This window comes from Camelus dromedarius, chromosome 2, assembly GCF_036321535.1.
Source record: "Camelus dromedarius isolate mCamDro1 chromosome 2, mCamDro1.pat, whole genome shotgun sequence".
Taxonomy (NCBI): Eukaryota; Metazoa; Chordata; class Mammalia; order Artiodactyla; family Camelidae; genus Camelus; species Camelus dromedarius.
The window spans coordinates 63,067,841-63,092,281 of record NC_087437.1 but is presented as its reverse complement, the minus strand read 5'-3'; the positions used below and the strand labels follow the sequence as shown (position 1 = coordinate 63,092,281).

General features: G+C 44.9%; 1 protein-coding gene across 18 annotated transcripts in view; it reads left to right on the top strand.

The window, feature by feature from the left end:
- The window catches only part of KALRN (kalirin RhoGEF kinase), a 608,090-nt gene that overhangs the window by 182,621 nt on the left and 401,028 nt on the right, over positions 1 to 24,441 (top strand). For all 18 annotated transcript variants that reach the window (XM_064494426.1, XM_064494420.1, XM_064494419.1 and 15 more), the window contains exon 4: positions 22,968 to 23,160. In XM_064494426.1, the coding sequence (XP_064350496.1) occupies positions 22,968 to 23,160 (193 nt within the window). The remainder of the gene's footprint in view (positions 1 to 22,967; positions 23,161 to 24,441) is intronic.

Genomic DNA, 24,441 nt, shown 5'->3' with positions numbered 1-24,441 from the left:
TAATCCAGGTCATGCATTTTCAACAGGGGTAATATTGCCTCCAAGGGAGATGAAATTTGATTCTTGGGGATAGCAAAAAAACCTTACTCTTCTATGTATTAAGCACAGCTATATACATAATACATAAACAGATATACAGTATATTCATGGTATTAAAATTTCATTGGGTGGGTGAATAAGGAAAAAAGTACAAAAAGTCCTTTTTGGGGTGAGAGGTGATGACTAAACAAATTTTGAGAAACACTGGTTTCTAAGTGTTTCCAGGTGGTGCTGGCCTCAGAGGGTAATGAGGGAGACATGCCAAGGACATGGTCTGTATCTTTTAAGGAGGACAAGGAGGAGAGGCCTTTGCCTAGTAGGGGAATCATAGAACGTGAGAGCCAGAAGATCCCTAAGAAGTCATATAGACAAATACACGTCATGTTCTGCTTAGGCAACAGGGTCTGTGGGAGTTAGAGTTGCTTATGGGGGTAGTGGTGGTCAGTGGCAGAGCCTGGCGCAGAACTCAACCCTCCTGACTCCAGCACTCTCCCCATCCTCACTGGCAACCAGTGAGATCTCTGTTCTCTGTCTCTTAGGGGGGTTGGAGCCTGTTAAGTGTTTGTTGTGGCAAAGGAGAAGTGGCTTTCAGAACCTTCATCATTCTCTGTGCACTTTACAAGAGAATTAGTAAATGGCAGAAAGGAGCTCTGCCTTTGCTGGGAGACCTTGGATAACTGTTGAACATGCCCATTAAGTTCTTGGAGCAGGTGTCAAGTGAGGCAAACACTGCATTTGGAAGAGCTTCGGGGGGAGACGATTGTTCAGGGGTTGGTGGGTGGTGATGGGCAGGTGGCAAAGAGGATTTAAGAGCAGTCGTCACATGCTTGGAAGGGTGTTGAAAAGAACAGGGAGACCTCAAGAGCTCCAAGCAGAAGGCTGTGAACAAATAGACATCGAATAGGGTTTTTTTTTTTTTCTTTATGGTATCCACAGGGAACCAGAAAAGATCTTAAGCTTCAATGAAAGTGATTTAGGTTATAGCCAAAGAAGAACTTCCAAACTGAATGCATGAGACATGGATGAAGAATAGAATAGAAGATTTTTTTTTCCCTTAGAGGTCTTTATATAGAAGAAATATTCCCATCTGTCTTGGAGGCAAGGAGATGGGTTAAATAACCCATGATTGATGTAGTAATTTAGCAATTTAGTTATCTAGGGGTTAAGCAGTTTTAAAAGCAGCTTCCCTAAGTATACTAGTAACAGGCATAAAACCAGACATTTTCTTAAGAAATTTACAGGAAAAGTTTTCATGGGGACCCATGACAGACTCTGAGTTCAGTTAGAGCCAGAAGAAATTTGAGATGCTGAGAGATATGAAGGGTATGTTTTTCTTTCTGGTAGGTTTATCACATCCCTGCAGCTAATGCACACTGATTTTTTTCTTTAGAAAAGAAGGTGAGAGAATTGGAAGAACACTTTTCTTAATTCTGACTCGTTAAGGAAAGATGGGACAAAACAGATTGGAAGCAATTAAAAAGGAAAAGGTTTCTGCTGGGTGAAGGGGAACAAAACTCAAGAGGGGTTGAAAGGAAGGTCATGAAAAAAGAGAAACAATATGTTATCATTGAAGGAGCGTACTAGATGCAGGCTCTCTGCTTCTCAGAGGGTGGTCACAAGCATTGCTTCCTGGGCTCTTGAGAACATAAAACGTTCTTCACAGGTTCTGGCAGGTGGGAGGCAACTTTTAGTGTCCTGGTGTGCCTACTGCCTCCCTCCCAAGGGGCCTGTGTTCACCAAGATTGTGTGTACCTGGCAGACTGAGGAGTTTACCAACTAGTCATGCCTACCCATCACTTCCTAATTCTGTTGGCCCCAGGATCACACATAATGACTGTTGAAAACAAAACCTGGAACGGAACTATCTAAAGACAGTGAAGTCTGGGGAGGAAGCTGAAGGACTCAGTGCATCAGTGTTTACCACTCTTCTGCTTAGCCATGGCTTTGGGAAAGAAGGGAAACTACAAATGAATAGCTAGACCAGGCAGGTGATATTGATGAGAAGAAATTATCTATTCAGGGTCATGGTCAAGTTGGCTGGAAAGACAGGAGCCTGTGGGCGTAGGTGGGCTCTCCAGTCTGGTGTAATCACTTGTGGGTGACATTTGACATTCATTTATTCAAGCATTTATTCATCATTTATTTATTTAACATGTATTTAAAGCCTCTATATGCAGGCAGATTTGGAATTCATGGTAAGCAAGAATAGACATTTTGAGAAAGTTAAGGAAAACCTGGGTATTACCCAGTGCCAAACCAGTGACTATAAAGAACAGCACAGTATATGACTGTGCTGGTAGCACAGGGGATGAACCAGCCAGCAGAAGACAAGGAAATAAGACCAGTAAGTGATGAAAGAAGATCCCAGAATCTAAAGAACCAGTCAGTTTGATGCCATTTTGGGCACTATTCTAGAACAGGTGATTAAACAGACAGTTGTGATAATTTATGAATTACCATACTGTACCCTTTATGAATATGAATGATAACGTTTTCTTTTCTGATAGGTTTGTCACTTCCCTGTAGCTAAAGCACACTCATCTTTCCTTTAGAATAAAGGGATTGGAAGAACACTTTTCTTAATTCTGACTTATTAAGCGAAGATGGAACAAAAAACAGATGGGAAGCAATTTGAAAGGAAGGATGGGTGCTGCTGGGTGAAGGGGGACAAAATCCAAGAGGGGCTGGGAGGAAGGCTGGTTGTGTGAAATGAATGGGAGGAAATAGCCCCACTGTCCTGTGTGAAGGCCCGGCCACATCTGGACCACTACATTCAACCCTGCAACATTGAACCCTGCCAACCCCATTTAAGAGCTACATGGACCAGTTAGAGTATTGTAGGGGGAACAGCATATTGGGGGATCCACAAACTGTCTCTGCAGTTGAAGGACTGAAGGGTGTTTTCTGGCAGGAGTGAAAATGGAAGAAAAGTGATTCCTGACTTCAAGTATCAGGAGAGCCGCCCCAAAGAGGAGGGGACAAGCATGGCCTCTGTTGCATCAATGGGTAGAAGTTAGGGACTCAGGTGGGGAAAGAATCTGCCCAGGTGGGAGCTGTCCAGCAGTAATGCTGCTGCCTCTGGAGAAAGTGAGCTGTTGCTGAAGACTGTAGGAAGGATTCCTCCAGTGGGTTGGAGGCTGGATTAGATCATTTCTAAGAAGCTTCCCTGCCCTGAATTCTGTGTTTCTATGATATTGGGGGAAAATACATCATAAAATCTAGGACCTCAAAACAGTATTACCACCTGCACCAACATACACTCTCCTCAGGTTCCCTAAATAAGTTAAGGTATAGAATTTCAATTCAGATCTTGTCTACATCTTAAAATCCTCAGAGAACTGCTTCCCAGTCCCTTTAGACTCTGAGTGGGAATTTTGAGGCATCACCTGGGCCAAATGTCATCCTGAGGTGTGACAGTTTGGAACACTACTAGTCACTCTTTTGGGATCCATCTCAGCCTGAGATGAGTCCTTTCCAGTTTCCCTTTTTTGCTCCTGATGAGTTTGAGTATCTATCTCCTGGGACTTCTCTAATGTTTCTGTTATCTTATTCTGAGGAATCATAGAATACTAGGGTAGGAAGATCTGCCTTAACGGTCTTCTAGTTCAACTTCCTAACAACTCCATTCATTCAATTCAATGAATATTTATTGAGTGCCTACTATGAGCCAGGACATGAATAGGGATCTTGGTGAATTCTTGTATTATCTTTTCTGTCATCAGTCCTACACTTATCTAGATTTTTGGCCTCCTGCCCTGCTGTGTGCTTGCAATTACTTGTACGTGAAAGGAGTGGAAACGAAATACTCAGAATCAGTTGATGAATATCCCTAGAAATTGAGACACACATCGAAAATCTAGCCTGAGAGTAAACAATTGCCCAGGCATGGCTCACAGTGTGGATAATCTACCGACTGTGATTATTGGAAGTTGACCATATGCTTGGAATAGGAATTTCTAAGTATCTAGTAAAGAAACCCGTTATTTTTATTGCATTGAACTCTTCCTCTTCTTCATCATTGTTTTCTGCTTTGTCATGATCATCTTTCTACTGCTCCTAAGGGCACCAGTTGTTAACCCTTTGATATGCCTGCCACTTAACTCTGTTCTTAGCAGTGCCACTGAGGTGCTGAGTGTGCCAGAAAAGAAAGCAGGTGTCATACTGATGAGGGAAGATGACAAGAAATTAAGATGGGACATTCTGTAATGCTGATCAAACTAAGGTGCCAATATTCAAAGCTTATTGTTTAATAACATTTGCCCGTGTTCTACTGATTTCAGCAAGAGATAAATTGGGCTTATAGCCAGCACTGTCTATGTCAGCATCACCAGAAAATAGAATCAGAGAGAGCCAGAAAGACAGTAAAAGATGAGGTCAAAACTGCAAGGGTTTCCTCCCACTGTATTCAGCATGAGAGAACTCAAGCTATGTAAACTGTCGTCACTGAATGTGTCTGTTGTAAGGACCTGCTGAGAGGTGTTGTTGGCATCTTGCCCTTTGCTCTAGGATCATCAATTAAAGGGAGATGTGGGGAGTAGTGATGGAAGGTCCGGAAGACAGGGCCAATGATGACATTTGCCTAAAGCTTATAGCTTTTCAGATCCGTTTTGTTGTTGTTGTTGCTTATGTTTAGAGGGCTTGTAATTTCTGTTATGGTTCCCACATTCTGTACAAATTTCTCAGCAATATCAGTTAATTGTACTTATTGTTAGGTATATGCAGCACAAGCTCTGAATAGCAAATAGTGTCTTCTCTGCTGCTAAGGAACATAAAATCTAAATGTGAAGATTGTTGCAGGTGGGAAATGACTAAAACTCAGGTTTCCTCTGGCCAAGGCCGATGGTGTCTGTGGATGGGCAGGGTAGTGAAGGTGGGGGCAAGGGATACCTCAGACTTCCTCCCCTAGATTTTGTGTTCAGTTTTAAACGCCACTCATTTATGTTCATCTGTGGACTATTGTCAACTATTTTTCAGTCACTAAATTACACTAAAAGATGGAGTGAAAAAACAAAAGCACTTAAAACCATGGAAACTATTCAAAGAGATGAGTGAAAGACTGTCTGTAGTGGGAACCCTGAACATAAAGCCTAGAATGCTGGGGGTGGGCTCCGTTGTATTCTACAGTAGGTCATCCTGTTCCATTTCCTTGGGGCTGAGATGTTTCTTTCACTTAGTCACCTACCTGGTTCAATCTTGCATTGCTGTGGTGTCAGAAGCATGGTTCTGGTGGTAGGTAGCAGTCAGCTGATACACACTTTGAAGCTGTTCACTTCCCTGACCATGCCACTGCTGGACTTGGCATTTCTGTGTATGTGCTGGCAGAGTCCTTAATGGGGCAGAGGAGCCAAAGGGGCTTGTGGAAACCCTGTGAAAAGCAACTCTGTGTGTGTGTGTGTGTGTGTGTGTGTGTGTGTGTGTGTGTGTGTAGGGGTGAGAGCCAGCTGTGAGGCTTCAAATGCAGAGACAAGCGTATTTGATTCCCTGGAGAACAATAACCTGAACAATCAGAGGTGGAAACCATGTGCTCATGAAGTAACTATGAGAAGCAGCCCTGAGTATTCCAGGAATGCTTCCAGCAAATGCCCTTAGGTGATAAATCAAGGACCCAGCATCCGACAGAAGGATTCCTGATGGAGAAGGGGGTGTTGTTTTTTCTTCATGATCTTCAATATGACCCTCAGAGGGAGGTTTGCACATCGCCCCTGACTTGATGGGAGTGGAACTGTGGACTACTAGAGGAGAAAGAGTGGGCTCAATGACGAATACCGACCCTAGAAATTATGCATGGGGTTCCAACCCAGGAAGAATGGACGTCTGAACCCTCTCCTCTAGGAGGAGAAGTGTGTGTGCTAGCTGACAAATTTCCTTGCCTGTGGAACAGGCATAGAGACATGACCAGACACAACAGTAGTGAGGATTGCCTGAGAGCATGTGCGAGGTACCTAGCCTAGAACTTGGCACACAGCAGGGGCAGGCGGCAAGTGGCAGTTTCTTCCCCTTTCCTTGCTTAGAAGAGGGGACCTTGTTTTGTCACTTGTCCATTGTCTCTAGGACAGCTTTGTCAAAGGCGGGGTTGGGGTGTTGGTTAAGGTTAGAATTAGAGCTAGTAGGAATAGGAGTGATAGTAGTAAGATCAGTATCCCCTAACAGGCTTATAGTAAATACTGAAAAAATTTTTTTTAAATACTAAGTGAATGAATATATATGCCTAGTAGTGTGATAAAGTCTTGGCCTCTTTTTCAAATTATAAAACTCTTTCCTTATTATGGAAAATAAATGCAGAAAGTAGAAATAATTTTTTTAAAAAATAGAAATAATTTAAAAAAGCCACTTGTAACTCTACCCACTAGAAATAGAAACAATTAATATATTGACATTTTTCCTTCCTGTCTTTTTTCTTTGGAGATTTTTTAAAACATAGTTGAATCATATTATTTATTTAATTTTGCTTCTGTTTTATTCCACTCAACATTATACCCTAAGAATATTTACATAATGGTAAAAACTTTTTTTGCATAATAGTGTGTCTTGGGATGCACCATATTTCAACCAACCTCTTTAATTAGACATCTGAGTCATTTCCAAAACTTCATTGCTGTAAATAACTCTCAGTAAACATCTTTGTGTCTAAACTTTTGTCTACATTTTAACGGTTTCTTTGGGATAGATTTGGGGCAATCATGGATTTTTTTTTAAGGCTAGTGATATACATTGCTGCATTTCTTTCCAAATTTCCCAGTTTGTACTTCCAATATGCCTTGCCATAAACTTCCAAGCCTTTATATTTCTCCAAATTTATGTTTATATTCTCATCATTGCCCAAACCCCACTGTGCAAACAGTCTTAACACCATCATCAGGGACCCTAATTTAGGGTCATGTATTATGCACCTAACTAACCCTGATTCTGGATATGAAAAGTGGAAAGGAATTGGCCACAGGGACTGCCCCTTGGGGTCTCCCAGGTTAGGATTCCTTTTACTTTCCTAAGCTAATAGGCATCTTAACGGGGACCATTCATTACAGTTCGGATCTGATAAAAAGTCTATAAAGACTTAATTGTTCTTTGCTCTTGGTGAATCTTTAGTTTTGCCTCTGGGTCTATTTCAGCTGCTTGGCTAGTTGCTCAGTTAGTTCCTGGCTTGGCCCAAAGTGATTGTTAACCTCTGCTCACCTGAACTGAGATCCTTATCTGCCTTCCACTGAGAAACTTGGGTCTTCCTGGAGTTTGTCTCTGGGTAGCAATGCTGAATGGGCCTCTAAAGCTTAGGTGGGGTCATTTATTTTCTTTTTAGGCTTCTGAAGTTTGTGGCTTACCAACAGCAGGCTGATTAGGAAGCTGATGTTTCTGGTCCCTCTCACATTAGGTAAACTTCAGCGTTTCAGGTGAAATAAGCCCCAGCGCATACAGAATTTCAAGAATTCATGCTGGGAAATCAAGATGATTTAAATTTAGTTCAGATTCATTTGGCTGGAATGTTGGAAATGGGAGCACTCCCTGAATATAGATGCTGGAGGGACAGTGTGGTGTTGAGGGAAAGGATTTATTTTTTCCTCGGCAGTTTCCAGATTTGGGGTGGTTTCTTTCTTCCCCGTTACATAATTGTTTGCAGCATGTTTTGTATTTCTCTCTTCACCTGTCATTGGTTAGGTTCTTTCATGTGCCCCTCACTAGTGTTTGGTGTATTTTTGAGCATGTATTGGATCCTTACACTTCATGTTACAATATTTCAGTTTTGTAGAGAGACTGCTTTTAGTACATACGTGTACTTCTGGCAGATTATGTATGCTGCCACCAAGTGGCGGAGTACCTCAGCTCAGCGGCCTGGAAGATACAGATGGGTTTGGTCAGAGGCTCCAAATGGTAATAGTCTACTCTCTCCTCATTAGACCTTAGATTTTTCCAGGCTTTACTTTTTAATTTTGTATTGAAACTTATGTAACCACTAAACAACAATTATTTTTCCTCAACCACAAAATGAGTTTAATATTATCTTTCTTAAGACAATTTTAGTAAATATTAAATAATGTTTGTGAAAATATTTAGCTGGAGTATGTAGTAATTGCCAGTTGAAATTTTATTGCCAGTGGAATTTTATAATGATGCTATTTTGGGGGAAAATGCTTAAATAATGCAGAATCTCTATACCAGTTCTTAACTTCCTTTTGTAAGATAAAATCCTTTAAAAAATTCTTTCCTATTGGTTTGTCTTTAGTGTTAGGTAGATCTGAAGTCACAGCACCCCAAACATACTTATCTCTTGGAATTTCTACTGTCTTCCTCACTGTTTGCATCAGTCACACACATTGAAGATAAAAGTCTTCATTTGTCTTTTCAAACCTTCCCTTTCAGATTCTGTTTTCTTTCTCTGAACGTGGAAAATGAGAACAAGAGAAACATTACTACCTAGGGCTTCTGGGGGCTGAGAGTATAACCCTGGTGAATACACTTACTTGTTGCCGAAAATTTCTGTACCAGTTTGCCACTGTAGCTTTTACTAAAAGAAGAAGGCTTTCCTCTCACCTGTTTCTCTCCATCTCATCTCTTCTTGGATTGCTTTAGATAAAAAGACTTATAAAGAATTTCTTTATGAAAAGAACAGCATCACCTGTGCAGAACAAAATAACTTGAAAAAAATTTGAAAAAGACTTTGAATCCAGAAAACTCATCATGTAGTGGTGATGGGTCCCATCTCTTCCACGAATTCCAGTTGTTCACAAGGTTTTCTCCCTGAGAGGTGACAAATCCCCTGAAGGCAAGGACAAGGAGTCTGGTTTGGCAGGAAGTTTGCAGAGCAGCACCTGCAAGTTGTCTGAATCCCCTTAGACTGGGATCTCCCTGAAGGGAAAGGGCAGTGTCTCACCTCCAGGGTCCTCGGAGCCAACGCCAGGCTCTCTCTTCAAGACACGAAGTCACTGAAGCCAGACCTAGGTCTCCTTGGGATGTTCACTTTCCTTTGTGAGGGGCTGTACCCATAGGGAATGCCCAGGCTGGATGGGTGGACTGGCTCTATGACAGAGGATGGAGCATGGAGGAGCATTGTGCGGGAGCTGGGAGTGGATGCTGTCTCACCAAGGAGAAGTGTTCCTGTTTCTAAATTGAGCAAGTATGACAGCCAGCCCGTTTCTCCTGGAACCTAGACAGAAGCACTTTGTGAGAGCCACCATGACTCAGCTAGGGCAGATGTTCTTCCGAATCATTTACTGACATCATCCAAGTGTGCATCCTGATTGTCCTCCTTCTTCCCCTTTCTGTCAGAGCCTCCCTCCTCCCCCTCCCCCTTACCTCATTCTGGATCAAGCAAGGACCAGCCTTGGTTTTGAGAGCTACTCAAAAACCTTAAAACCAGTCAATTTTCCCCCTTTTGTCTCAAACTATTTTGTGCAGTCCTGAGCTGGAATTTTATCTGTTACATTGATAGCAATTTTTGTGCCAGGTCTTGCACAGAAACTCTTTTTGGCCTGGTGCTCAAGGCAAGGTCTGACCCTAGTGCCAGGTCATGCTCCACCCTGATTCTCTGTCCTGAAAGAGAACGTCCTCTTATCCCTAGACTGGAGGCTGTTTTCCTTTGCAGGATACTCAGGCTTCAGAACTTATTTGCTGAAGATAAATTCCCTGTTTTGGACCTGGAGGAAGACAAGAACCATTCCCCCGACCGCAGCCCCGACTGGGATGGAATCCTCCATTAGGACACCTGCAAATTGGTCCAGATTGAATTCTGTGCATAGATGGGACAGTTGTTTAGTTCTTACATACCCACCAACTTAGAGAGAGGTCAAATAATCCTCTGGTTTTTTTCAGGCTACACTTGAAGACTATTGAGGGCAGTTCTTGCCCTCGGGAAAGCTTCAATCCAGTAGAAATTCCAGGACCCACTAGAGAAGACAAACTAAATGTTTTCCAAGCAGTTGTTAAATAAGTAAACCAATTCAATGGATGTCATCAGAGACAGTTAATTGAATGTATAACCTGAAGTGGATTTTAAAAGAACTAGCTGGATTAGCATCTGAGAGCTTGAGGCAGGAAGGGTTTATAGAAGTCAGCCAGGCCAACCCCTTCCCTTTAAAAGGGTGGAATTCTGTCCAGGGAGTGTAGTGAGCTGCCCAGGGCCATCCAGCTGGCCAGTAGTGTTGCTGGGGCCAGTCACTGCAACCAGACAAGGACAGGACCTGTGGGCCAGCAGGTGGCTCCCAGAGTAGCACACATTGGGGGCGGGGCCTCCCTGGGGTCTCCCGCAGGTAATTATCCCACTGACACACAGCTTTCAGAGCCTCTGAGCTGGCTGTGGGTGAGGGCGAGGACCTTTTTGAGCCCTTCCTGTTTAGTTTGAAGTTTCAAACCTGTCCCCCTTCCTTAGGTTTCTCTGCTGGCTTTCTATGACCTCCCTTGGCGCATTCAGGTTTATACCTGTGACTGAGCCCTCAGAGGGTTTTCCTCCATGGAAATCACTGGGACCCAGGCTGGTGGCAGAAGGAAGGAAGGCTGGCTTCTGAGTGAGGGCCACCTGCTCTAAGGGAGGCGGAGCCCCTGTGCTGGCAGAGCCCAGCAGGCTCGGCCCTGAGGGTAGCTGAGGACGTCTGTGGATGGGTTTATTTGGGCACCTGTGTGTGTGTGTGTGTGTGTGTGTGTGTGCGCGCGCGTTTGTGCGCACAGGCACATGGCCTCAGGCTTTCACGTAAGTGATTGTTACTTAAGGAGGAGGAGGAGGAGGGGAGGAGTGGAGGTGTGTGTGGCAGTTTGGACCAAAGATTGTTTCCTAGAGGAAATGTGTGGTTTATTAATGAGGATTCCACCTGCCCAGCCAGGAAACCGGAGCCCAGCTGGAGAGTGGGGGCATCCCCGGGAGAGAGCAAGGAGAGGTGAGGGTGTGGTGAGAGAAAGAGAAAGGTGGTGAGGACAACAGGGATGCAGCCAACAAAGAGGAGGCACTGCTCTGAGGGCGGAGCCAGCACACGCCACACCATTGCAGCCTCTCTTGGGTCAGCTGCCTTCCCTCTTCTCTGCCTCCCCATTTTGGAAAAGTGGCTTAAATGTTCCTGTGGCTTACAGTTGGGGTGACTGAGACACTGTGGTTAGACAGGTTATAGTCTTTGGAATGTGGATTCAATTTTTGGTCCGCTACTCACACATGTATGAGCAGTGATTATAATGACATATTTTTAAGTTAAAAAAGATGACTTAGTTTTTCACTCAGCCTGGGGAAGGGCTGTGTGGAGAGGTTGTGGTTTTTGGTTTCCGTTCGTTCTTTCTTTCCCTCGCTGCTTTGGTTTCCATTTCATTTCTGCTTCATGTTCTGAATACGCTAGAAGGAAGGAACCTACAGCTCTGTGAAGGAGGGTGGGAAATAGGAAAGGAGGCTGCGAAATAAGACAGGAGGTTGCTGTTGGGAAATGGATGTGTCAGTTTCCATCCCATGCCTCTGAACACACCCCTCTGCCACCTGCCCTCCGGCAGCCAGCCCCAGATTTCCAGAAGCAGTGGTTCTGTCCTCCTCCTGAGTTTCCAAGCTCTTTTTCTCCTGAGAGTAGCTCCTTCCAAGCACTCTGGCCCAGACCAGTCTGGCCTAGAAAGTGGTCACCTCTTTTGGTGAATGGACGTTGTGTTTCAGAGGCCACGAGACTGTAAGGTAATGACCTGGTGGATTAACACACACCAGGGTTTATATGCAGCTGCCCAAGCTGGCCTCAGTGGGAAAATTCCTTTGGAAGGATGCATCCTTTTGCCTTGGTCCTGCTGTCACCCGGCCCATTTCTGGAACTCTCTTTGGGAGCTCCCTCCAACCTGTGGCATGCTCCTTTGACTCTCTGCAGGATGGCAGATGTTTGTGCTTCTCAGCTTTTTTGGTTCTTGGTTTTTAGAAAGTGTTTTGTTAAAAGATGGCATTGAGGACACGTCAGTATGTGGATGCAGAGGTCCTCCTGTGTTTTTTAGGCCACTGGACCTGTCACTTTGCGGCCACACTTCGGGATACAGGGAGTAATCTTGGGGTCTGAGTCTTCACCTCACCCTATCCAGGGATGAAAAAGAGAGTCAGCCACATCCCTGCCCCCAGCACAGTTGCAATCAGAGTCTTTTGTTTGTTTGTTTTTTCAAATAGCTTCATTTGGGTGGAATTAGTTAGCTGATTTCAAAGAGGTGGAAAACATAAACCTTTTTCATTTGAACTCCATTGCAAGGTCTCCCTGGGACTCTGTCTGGGCAGGAGTTGGTTTTGCTTCTGGTAAAGTTGAGGGTGGGGCATGAGCAACGGGGAGTTCCTAGACCTGGTACCTAGTAGCACTGGTAGTACCTCACCACGGCTGTGCAGCCAAATCACGGGGAACTTCTGAATACTACTGAGCCCAAACCCCAGACCCATTAGTCAGAGTCTCCTCACTTTACAGAGAGGGGATTGAGGCTTCAATTTAGGATAAATGATCACCTTTGGCCTTTGTCCCCCCAAGTCCTGGCATCACAGATCAGAGGTGCAGAGGCAAAAGATGAGTTGTTAAATGGGTAGAAAAGACACAAATTCTTTGGAATAATCATGACCTGGAAAAATGGACAGAGCAAAGCAAAACAAAACAAAACAAAAAAACAAGAAACAGAACCTCTGGATGGATTAACATAGATCCTGAAGTGGCCTTCATGGCAGCTGAATCACATCATGACAGGAAACCTGCTGATGGTGGACAGCTACCTGTGAGCCTGCCAAGAGAGGTACATGGGAGGCAGGGGGGGCTCCCCTCTCCTCCTTCAGACATTTGGCCATTCAGGAGCCTGCCACATTGTGCAGGAAGAGCTTGAGGACTGTCTGGGTGACAGAACACTCAGACACAACATTCCTTGAGAGTGGCTCATTTCTCGAGGAGGCACAGCCTCCTCCAGTGTTTTTACTGCTTCTGATTATACCAATGAGAAAGCTTAAAGCAGGTGCTAATGTGTCTTTAACACTTTTCTTTACACCTGCTGATTTCTGGTTGTTGAAGAAAGTGGGTGTAGTGTGGTTTGGGGCAGTCAGCATAGAGCCGCTATGACAGCAGCACTAAGGAGCAGAAAGCAGGTTAAGCCACATAGGTGTGCGGGACTGAAACAAAATCTGGGACTCTGCAGCCTGAGAATGGCAGGAGAACTCGGGCACAAACGGGCCAGGGGAACCGTTCTTTCATCGGAACTCCAAGGGCCTTTCTTGTTCCTCAAATTCTGAGTGGAGAATTCAGCTCATAAAGTGATTTCAGGGAGGCATGGGTACAGCACAGTCCTGGGGAGAGTGTGAATTAGGTGACATCTTGGGGCTACTCTTCCTTCTGCCGTTTGCTGGTTTCTGTCTACTCGTGGTGAGCTGTCTGTGCACCGTGGTAGGACTGACCATCCAGGTCATCCTGCATTGCGGGTCCCACTTGCTCCTGTGGGGCCAGAGCTGTGTGTGGCAGGGAAGTCCTGTCTTAGCCTTCCCGTCCCCTGCCTACTCCTCAGTGGCCAGTCCAGCCCTCTACCCCAGTATTTAATTTGTCTCTTTCCCTGGACTACTTAGTGACTCAGTCTGCTTTGAAAGCTACTTCTGCTCCATCACAGTCCAAGTGCTGGGCCTTCTTGGGCTCCCACACTAGGATTCTGACACCCCACACTGCTGACACCCTGTTCCCTGCAACTAGCACCAACGAAACAGCCCCCAGCAGCACCCACTAAGCAGGATCCTTTGCTGCCCCCTCGCCTGATCTGCTGGCATGGTGCTCATTGCCAGTCTCTGCTCCCCCACCTGCCACCAGGAAGAATCAATGTTACATTTATTCTGACAGGTGTTTTGAGTGAGAATCTGCCAGATGTTCAGAGATATGGGGTGAACCTCAGGGGGGATCACAGGAGCTGGGGCAATGGAGTCAGGCTGTCTCTCTGCTGCCAGAGCACAGTGCAACCATGAGTGAGATGGTCCTCACTCATTGGGAAGGGGCTTTGGTCCTCGACACAGGATACCCTGGGCCTTCAAACCAGATTACTTAACATCTGGAAGGACTTTTCTTCCTCCCAGTTTCAGAGTTTGCATGGCTTAATAGAAGACCTGAAGCAGGGAGATTGACACCTGGATGTCTGGCCCAAATGGCCAAAACACCTACCCAACTGTGAGGGAGGTCACTTCCCTGCTCTGGAACTTGTTGCCCTTGGCTCTGAAATGAAGGATTAGCATGAGTAAGCATTTAAGTTCCTTCAGGTTCAAGTGTCTCTCTGAGGCAAAGTAGGACAACAGATCCAGGAATCAAACAGACCGGATTCAAATATGATTTTACCTCTTTCTGGTGACTTGAGCAAGTTACTTAACCTCCCTGGGCTTCAGTTTCCTTAACTGTAGGGCAGGGTAAAAATAGCAGCTGCTTGTGAGTTTCATGTGAGGAATAAATAAAATGCTTATAAAACCCTTAGCAGACATAGATTCTCATGTGCTCAATAAAATTAGCTTTTGTCATTAATATGTGTGTATGTCCTATTTTTATCAAAAACAGCTGCTCCAAGTTTCAGGAGTTTGGCTCTCATTTTCTATTTGTCTTCAGCTTAAGGTTTTGAGCTCCTCCAGATTTAGAGCCCAGATCTGACTGCTGGTCTTCTGCTTCCTTCCTGTCAGCCCCCACACAGCTTCTTCTCCACCTCAGGGCCTTTGCACAGACTGTTCCCTCTGCCTGCATTATTCTTTCTACAGTGTTCCCTTAACTAGCTCCTTCTCATAGTTTTGGTCTCTGCTTAAATGTCAGCTACTCACAGTGGCCTATTCTGACCACCTGATAAGTTGTTAAGACTTAGCGTGGTTTGCATTTATACTATTTATCTAGCTAATATCTTGTGTCCATCTCTCCCCCTAGAATGTAACCATGTTTCTGTCTTATCCACATCTGTATCCCTAGTGCCTAGCATCAGGCCAGCCACAAAGTAAGTGCTCAATAAATATTTGCTAGTTCAATAAATTAATGAATTAATAGGTAATATGGTATATTTATATGATACCATATTATTTATGAAGCCCCTTCATAACTAGGTTCCCATTTTGAAGCCATATAAATCTCTGTAAGGGATACAGAAGTTGATCAGACAGAGCCTGGCTGTAGTTACCCCACATATGACCTCTGTCACGTAGAGTAAGCACACAGTTATGGCAATGCATGGGAAGAGCGCTTATCCCAGAGGGGATGGAGTGGGATGGGGAGGGGTCTAACAGTAAGAGAGGACTTCCTGGAGGAAGAGGCATGTGAGTTGAGCATTGAAATATGAGTAGACGTTTTCTAGGCAAAGATGGAGTTGGGGTGGGCAAGCACAATGGCATAGGGGGATGAGAGGCTAAAGTCTAACACAAAACTGAAACTAGTAAAGAAGTTAATAGAGATGTGTATAAAATGTTGTTTGAGTGAGTAGGGAAGATCAGGGAAGACCCCAGGGAGAAGGTGGCATTTGAATCTGACCCCTTAGCCAGATGGTAATGGGAGTGGTTCACTGATGTGGCCAGGATGGAATCCAGAAGGGTGGTCTGGGCTTCAGTGAGCCAGGGACCTGGGGAGGAGCTGAGGGAGCAGGGATTGGGAGGAAGTGACACTTGGCTCCCTGAAGCCACACCCTGGCCTGAGGTTGTCATCTGTAGGCACGCTGCCCTGCTGCCCAGATCCCAGAGCAAGCCTTGGCTTGAGACACTGGTACCTTACCCCCTGCTCCCCAAGCTAAGGTCTTTGAGTCTTCTCATGTGACAGAAGAGGCAGATCCACAGGCCAGTGAGCAGACAGGTCACGTGAGTGTGGGAATGAACTGGGAGTGGTTTAAAGAATGAAGAGTTTAAGCTTCCCCTGAAGGCACTTGAAAGCATTATAAACAATAGTAACAACTGTGCCTAATAAAACACTTTGGGGGCCTGGGTTCAATGGTGGGCTGCTAAACTGTAATCTCTGTTAGCATGGGGTACCACCAGGACAGCAGAGGGCCAGGAGTGACATGCTGATTCATTGGTTCCTCACCGCCCACCATAGAGGCCTTCTGCACCTGACCAATCAGACCCAGGACCATCGTTATAGAGTTCACAGCTCCGTGGGTCAGAGGATGACTCTGGGGCATCAGATGTGAGCAGGACCCACCAGGACCCAGAGAGACACCCAGAACTTGCCCAGAAGTTTAAATAAGGCTACCAGGTCAGGTGTATGATAAGAAGCAGGAACTCCATTAGTGATTTCATGGCAATTTAGAAGTACGGAGGGAGGCCGGGGAAGACAGCTCTCCAGTGGGCATCTGGTTAAGCACAGACAGCTACAATGGGGAGGGCAGCGGCCAGGCCCTTAAGGGAGAGTCTCCCTAGGCCAGCAGAGGAGGAGCTTGGTCTTTGCAAAAAGAACCAGAGAAATGCACTGCAAGGACAGAACTCCTCCCAAGCCAGGGCTTACAATAAATGACGCCACTCGAGGGAGCATGAGGCTATGGAGAGAGAAACCTGCTAACATTTTTGACCGACTTTTGTATAGCATAGCTGTTGGTTCACCTTGCAAACGTTGTTCTGACTGTATAGTTGTGTGTTACCTACTGTTTATTAATGCCTGTCCTCATCTGATTTAGACAAAGTGCGTTTCACTGAACTCTCACAAACCATACCTAAGAGAGTCAACGTGTTATTCGTAGATCACCTGGGGAGACTCCTGGGCCTCATCCCGGACTGATTTTTATCAGAATATCTAAAAGCTGCCCCCTAAATCATGACTCTAAAACAAGTGTCCTAGGTGATAATGAAAGTCAGTGAAGTCTGAGAAGCATCATCATAAAGAGGTGCAAATGCTGTTTTGAGGCAGCATGGGCTCGCTGAGTGAACCTCCCCCCCCCCCCCCACCAAAGACATGTAATGCACAAAAGAGTAAATGCTGTAGAACTGTCTGATCAGTCATCTGGCCGCTCACTATACACTTATGTCCTGGGCCCGAGAGCTCCTGAGCGTCTGTGAATCAGTTCACAGCTCAGTTGGAAGGGACTCTAATTTATCACAAAGGGTGAGAAGCTGGCTAAATGGATCCAGGTCTCCAGCCCCTGTCTGGAAACGGGTGGGGCAGTGGCTGCGTTCTCCCTCTAAAGCAGGGAGCTTGGGGGAGGGCAAGGGTTGCTCACTCTCCTCTCCCTTCTTTAGTGGATTTGAAGGCCTGCTGCTTCAAATTTCACTTTTCTGTGTTCCCATCCTCACCATACACCATGCAAATTCTGCCCCTGAAAATTGAATTTGGGTTAAGAAATACCTTTCAAAGATAAATAACCTAAAGGGAAAAGGACAGCTGCCTGTTATAGTCTGGTGTAAGTTGGTTTGCTGTGGCTGCTCCCCATCTGATCACATGGAGTGAGAGGGAGAGAGGTCTGGGGGTCTGGAGGCTTGGGGAAGAGGTGGGCTGGGGAGCCTCTGTGAAGCTCCGGGTAGCCGAAGAGCAGTGTACAGACCCTTCTTGTTTGGGAGACAGGGCCAGGGGAGGGGGTGCACCAAATGCCACCTGTGATGATTTTGACACATCCTCCAGTCGTCTCAGAGACCAACTAGGAAGACTCTTTCCCTGCTCCACCCAATTCCTACCCCAGTCCCCACTGACACTGCCCTGACCAGTGGGTCCAAGGCCTCTTAGCTGCTAAATGCAATTGTTCTGACCTAAGTTAATGACCTCTCTGCAGCATTTGACACTGTAGTTCCTCCTTGAAATTCTCTCCTCCCTGATTTCTTTGACTTCACTCCTCTCCTGGTTCTATCTAACGTCTCTGCGTTTGTTCCTCAGGCTCATTTACTTTCTTCTCCCATCTCTTAAAATTGATATTCCCATCAGTTCTATCCCGGACTGAGAAGACTGTTCTTTTCATCGTACTTGTTCTCATTGGGCGATCTCATCCACTTCTGTGCATATCTGCTGCCACCATTCATACATTTATTCATTCAGAAAATGTTATTGAACACACCTACTATGTGCCAAGCATGATGATTCCCAAGTCAGAATTTGCAGCCCAAATTTCTCTTTTAATCTCCAAGCTGTATTTCAAATTGCCTTCAGAATTTCATATATATGTGAAATTTATGTATGTATGACTGTGGCTGTGTGTCTTGAGACAGGGATTCAGGTACACATGATTCATGAAGGGCATTTTCTGTATGGAAAACTTAGAAGGGAGTTAGAGAAGCTGAGTAGGATGGGGTAGAACCGAGCAAGGATGTGGTCTCAGATAAAGTCTTGCTGGAGGCTGACTCGGGGAATGAGAAAGATCTGGAGCACAAGTCACACTTCAGAGTTAATCCACCTTGAGGTAGAGTGTCTGAGCTTTGGCACCCCTGGGTAGGGATATAGCTGCCCAAGCGTCTTCTGGAGAAGTGCACCCATCTGCCACGGGCTAGTCTCCAGAGACGATCTCAGGCATAAGCTGATTGCTGCAGCACTTATGGAACTGGGGACTGGGCCCAGTGGTCAATACAGGGGCCCTGCAAGGGACACCAGCAGCGCCCCCTACAGTGGCTAAGACTCACATAGTACAGATTACGCATCTGGCACCGTTACAAGTGCTTTATGTGTATTAACAAACTGAACCTTTAAAATAACCCTGGAATGTAGTTACTATTATTCACATAGTGAAAAAATTGAGGCGTAGAGGTGAAAAGTAACTTGCCTACGGTTCCTCAATAGGTAGATGATGGAGCCAGGATTCAGACCAAGGAATGCTGGTTCTGGATTCCATACCCTTAACTGCCTCCTCTCCTTCCTTGGTGTATCGAGGCTTAGCCCACACCCGGCACTGTAGGTGCTGGGAATCCAGCAGTGAAGTCAGTGCAAGCATCCCTGCCCTCATTAAGGTTACTTTCCTGTGATGGAAAATGGACAATAAATGAATAAGTTAAACGTATGATCCAAATAGTAATAAGTGCTCAGGAGACAAATCATTCAGGGAAGGGAGGGAGGGAGTACTAGGTGACAGCTGCAGGCTTGATGAGGAAGACTTCACTTGGGAGGCATCTTAGCAAAGATCCAAAGGAGGTGATTTCTCTGCTTCTGCTCTTGCTTCTCTGTCTGGCTGACCCCAATTTATTCTCTCTCTGCACAGCAGCAGGGTAATCTCTCCAAATCACCTGCCCGTGTTTTTCCCTAAATGGCACCCTTTAGTGATTCCTGATTGCCCTTAGGATCAATGCAGCACTCCTGCCGTGGTAAAAGGAAGGCGCGTTCTGATTGGAGGCCTGCTCCACTCCTGACTGTTATCTGCAAGGCTTGCTTCTAACATTGAGATGCCTGGGGCAGAAGTACAAACGGAAACCCATATACCCTGTGTCTAAATATTGAAAATTAATTTAGCGAGCTAACAAACTGTTAAATAAAACGTGTTCTACCCTTCTACCTTGACAGATATATCTTCAGAGCTACCTCAGAGGCCAATTGTGAATTCAGATTTGTTGGGCTCCTCTGAGTTCATGCTGGAACTTGACAGGACAGGGAGACCTGTCTTCAGCCCTATGCGCTGCATCCTTTCTCTGCCCACCGTCCAGCTCTGTCGTCCACTACAGGGGCATCATGCCTGCTCGTGGACACCCCAGTTCCCAAGTCCACATTTTAGCCGCATCTTTGTAAACAGCAGCTCTTTGCCACCCCGTAGGCTGAGGTGTTCACACTGGTGGTATTGCTTACCCGTGGGGGAATGGACTGGAGAGAGAGGCCCACATGGGTCTAGGAAGTAGGCTAAGGACTCTTTGAGCCAAGAATTTTAGGGTTTCAGCTACAAGGAGCTTGGTGTAGAAAGGGGGTGGGGGAAGCATGGACTCTGTGTGGCAAGTCTTCCAATTCCCTGGGGGGAGAGTATGTAAGAGGAAGGTCCAAGCCCAGAATAGGGCTCTCTAAGGCACTCAGACAGCACCCTCTCATCCCTCTCTGCCTCCTACCCACCTGCCTAAGCCAAAGTGAATTACTTGAACTTTCTGAATATGCCATGCCCTTTTGTTTCTGTGATTTTGTGATTTGGCAGACTGTAGAATGGAGGTCATACACTTGGATTCCCTGCCCTAATTTTCCCCATCTCCTATGAGCTCCCTAAACAAGTGCCCTCCTCACTGACCCTCACCCCCACACCCAGTCACGGACACACCGCACGTAGTGGCAACATGGTGAGGTGTAATGTGATACAATCCCCTGAGCGTGGGCTTTGGAGTCAGTGGTCCTGGTTTTGACTCTGTGCTAGGTACTTACTTACTGGTCATGTGACCTTGGGCAAATTCTGCACCTCAATTTTATCATCTCTTATACGGTGATAACCATGCCAAGTCATTGTGAGAATAAGTCATTGTGAGAATAACATGAAATAACATGTGTCGAGTGCCCAGTTCCTGGCACAGAATAAGCATGTGGTAAAAAGTTCTTTGCCCTCCCCTCGGTATGCTCCTTGCTTCAAGCCAAACCCAGAGAGCGCCTTGGGAGATTAGGCTGTTTTCGCAGAAAGATGCCAATCAGGGTATCTCTCAACATTCAGCCTCTGGGCCTGTTTCCCATCTCCTGGGTTAGTGAGATCGTCCTAGACAGTCTTAGTGCCTGATTTCTCTTTTAGTTGTCAGAAATCATTCATTAACAGTATGTAAGCTGTTACTGACCACATTCAGATGTTGGGAGAGTCAAACTCCAGCTCCTGGTCGCGACCCTGACTTTTTGTTGTTAGAGGCCAGGATTTCTCAGGTCAGCACAATTATGGTAACAGCGAGGGAGCCTGAGGAGCAGGTAAACAAGGAAGTCGGTCCTCTCTAAGGAAAAGCAAGACCCACAATAACTGTGCAGTGCCTGGCATAAGTGGCATGCAGCACATGTGAGTCAAGCTAAACAAAACTAAGCTCAGTGAGAAAAGTCACTAAATCCCAATAGAAAAACAGATAAAAGAAATGATCAGGTAAGTCACAGAAGAAATTCTTATGGGCCAATAAGCAATGGAGAGTAATCAAGGGAATGCAAATTTAAATGTAATGCAATATTTTCCTTAGAAAATTGGCAAAGATTTAAAAATTTGGTGACCAGTAGTGATGAGGATACAGTAAGAGGCAGGGTCCTCTCATGCATTGCTGATGGTCAAATAAGTTGATGTGCCCTTCTGTAAAGCAATCATGAAAATGATTAAATAAGCTATGGTATAGGTATAAGATGGACTGTGTGGCATTAACTATAACAGTTTCAAAGAAATTTTAGATAGGAGAAAACACTGTTAGAGTGAAAGGTAGAATGCTATACAGTATGAAAATTATATGCACAAAAAAGACTGGAAGGAAATAGGCCCGAGTATTATAAATCCCTACCATTTGTGCACCTTATATAGATTTTTGAATATTTTAACTTTTCTATAATTAGCAGGTATTTTCTTATAATGGGAAAGAAATTCTGCAATTTAAGAAGCAGTCACATTGCTTTCAGACACTAAGGTAGGAAGAATTATTTATGGGAGACGCTGGCCACTTGCTGACTCAGTAAGTGTCAGAGAAGAGGAGGTAACTCCTCTCCTTTGGGAGGCAGGATTTAAGGAGAAAGAAAAGGCTCAACCTTCCCTCTTGCAGAGTCTAATCCTTTGTATCAACAAGAAGAAATGGAAAGAGTGTCCTCACCTGGGGAGTTTGCTGTGTGACTGGGAGGCCTAACTAGGCTGCCTTATGCTTGAGATAGTCACACAGTCGTAGGAGAAAGTCTGTGACATCTCATCACTGGCTGAGATTTGAGAATGAAGCCTGAAATGGGATTTTGTTTCCTTTTGTAGCCTAAATCCCCCCACTGTGGTCTTAACCTCCAGTAGCTCCAAGCAATTGATAGGTGGTGGTGCAAGACTGTGGGGCATGCAACACGCACAGTGGTTTGGTTTAAGTGAGTACCATATGGGGAATAGGAAATTAATCCTAACACTCTAAGGAAATGCTACGACAGTATTTATATAAACATATGAATTAACTGAAGTCTATTTTGAGTTATAAAATAAACACATAGGTTATAACTGAGCTGTTATAACTGTTTTGACCTTCATTTTTTTCTTTTGATTCTTAGGAGTTATAAAGTCCAAGTGTTTAAATAAACTTTGCTACTTAGTAAGTTATATAGCAACACCTTGATTCACTTAGTCTGATTATTTTTTGGTTTTCAAATGGGTCACTGTCACTTCAGCTGGCCTTGATTTCGAGAGTGGTTTCCCCTCTCTTAACTTCCTGGAATGTGCCTCTTTATACCCTGACTCTTATCATGGAAGTACGTGGGACACCTGGATCCCATCACTGTTCTAATCAGTCCCACACTTAGTCATCTAAGTGTAAGAAGCATGACTCAGCAACCTGATGTTTTCAAAGTTGGCATACATTTTGAACTATAAGTAATACATCTTAAATACAGTGATGTTATCAATGCCTTGTGTACCATCTCTAATTAATTGATAGAATCAGCCTAGAGCCCTTTGTTGAAAAAGAGTCTTCGGCCCAGGTTGGGTTCCGTGGTAAAGTGTTCCAGTGGCTGCCATGGATGTGGGCCCAGGGAAGGACAGCAGTGATGCCAAGGACTGTCTGTCTCAGATCTGAGGGCAGCAGCATCCATGTCTTTAGAGAGCTTGCATTCAAATGGAGAAAAACAGAATTCATCCTAGGAACAAAAGAGGGAAACAAGAATGACAAGAAAATCAAACACGATGATGAATACCACCGCAGTAAATGTCTCAACAAATACATGACTGCAGGGAAGGCTGAGTTATTTGCTAAGTGCTGGGAGATGGCAGATGCCCGTGGTCAGATGGGGTTCATCTAGAAAGGTTTTCTGAGACAGTACATTCCAAATCAGATTGGAAGGCGGCCAGGGGACCTGGTGTGAAGTTGGGAGGCTGGTCCAGTTTAGAAGGAATGCAGGTTTCCAGATGCTTTGTGACTGCACGCTCCACAGTCTCAGCTACCCCGTGGCGGTGCCTGACCTCTGACCTCCCCACAGTGAGGACGTGTGCAAACGTGGCTTCACCGTCATCATCGACATGCGGGGCTCCAAGTGGGACCTCATCAAGCCCCTCCTCAAGACGCTGCAGGAAGCCTTTCCAGCCGAGATCCATGTGGCCCTCATCATCAAGCCTGACAACTTCTGGCAGAAGCAGAAGACCAACTTTGGCAGCTCCAAGTTCATCTTTGAGGTGAGCCCGCCTTCTCTCTCAGCTCCCCTCCCTGCTCCCCTTCTGCCTCACTGCCACTTCTCTCCTGCGCTTCTCCATCTGCACCACCGGCCACAGCTGTCAGGGTCTGATGTTTCACTATTCCTTGGCCACTGTGGCCTTGCCAGTGAGAGTCTCAGAAGGAGATTGTCCCAAGGCAATCCTGTTACTATTGGTGAATGTAAATCAGAGCAATTGTTTTCAGAGAAGACTTGATAATTTGGGTCAAGTGCCTTAAAAAGAGTTTATAGCCTCTGATCTAGTGGTCATCCTTCTAGGAAACTTTTTAGTATAAAAATTAAACAAAACAAAAAGCTGAAGAGCAAATTATAATTACAGCAAATGTCTACAAAGATGTCCATCACAGCGTTTTTTGCAATAATATACACACATATATCTACATATATTTACATATAGACATATATACACATATGTGTAATTTGTATCCTAAGTATCCATTAATTTTGGTGACATTAATACGCAAATACTATGAACCCATTAAAAGTCATATGAAGTCATATAATCATATAAATATGATTTTATAACCTGCCTTTTTAAAAACAATAATCATGCTAATTTTTCAATGACACCATGTGTCAATGACCATTCAATGACCACGTGTCACTGAAAAGCAAACATGATTATTGTTTTAAAAAAGGTAGGTTGTAAAACAGTATCAACAATATAATCTAAAATTTGTTCTTAAGTGTATAGTGTATGGAAAAGAAGGCTGATAAATACATGAAAATGTTAACAGTGCTTTGTCTGAGTTGGCTGGATTATGGGTGATTTTTGTTTTCTTCATATTTCTCTGTTTTCTTTTGAGAATTTGTATTCCTTTTACACTCAGAAAACATGTTGTTTTTTAACTAGATTTTTCTAGAGGCTATATATGTCCCCTGAGAGTTTTTAAAGACAACACATCAGATTAAATCAATGCTTTAGGAACCTTTGTTCCAGCCAAATTCGAGCTGTTCCCCTTTCTCGGAATTCTCGCCTCATCTCCGAGGGGACGGACCTCGTGTGCACGTGTGCACATTAGAAAGGCAGAGCTGCTCTTCATCTTGTGTCAACGTCCCATTCCAGATGCTTGTCCCCGGGGGCCGGGAGTGTCTGTGTGAGTGATGGTGGCTCCTATAGGCTGTGATTTGAGCTCAACACCCTGACCACCTCCTGACCACAGCAGTCCTCTGTGTAAATAACACCAGAAATTTGACTTGCTATAGAAAGAGTTAACTCTCATGCTCTCCCAGTACCCCTTCC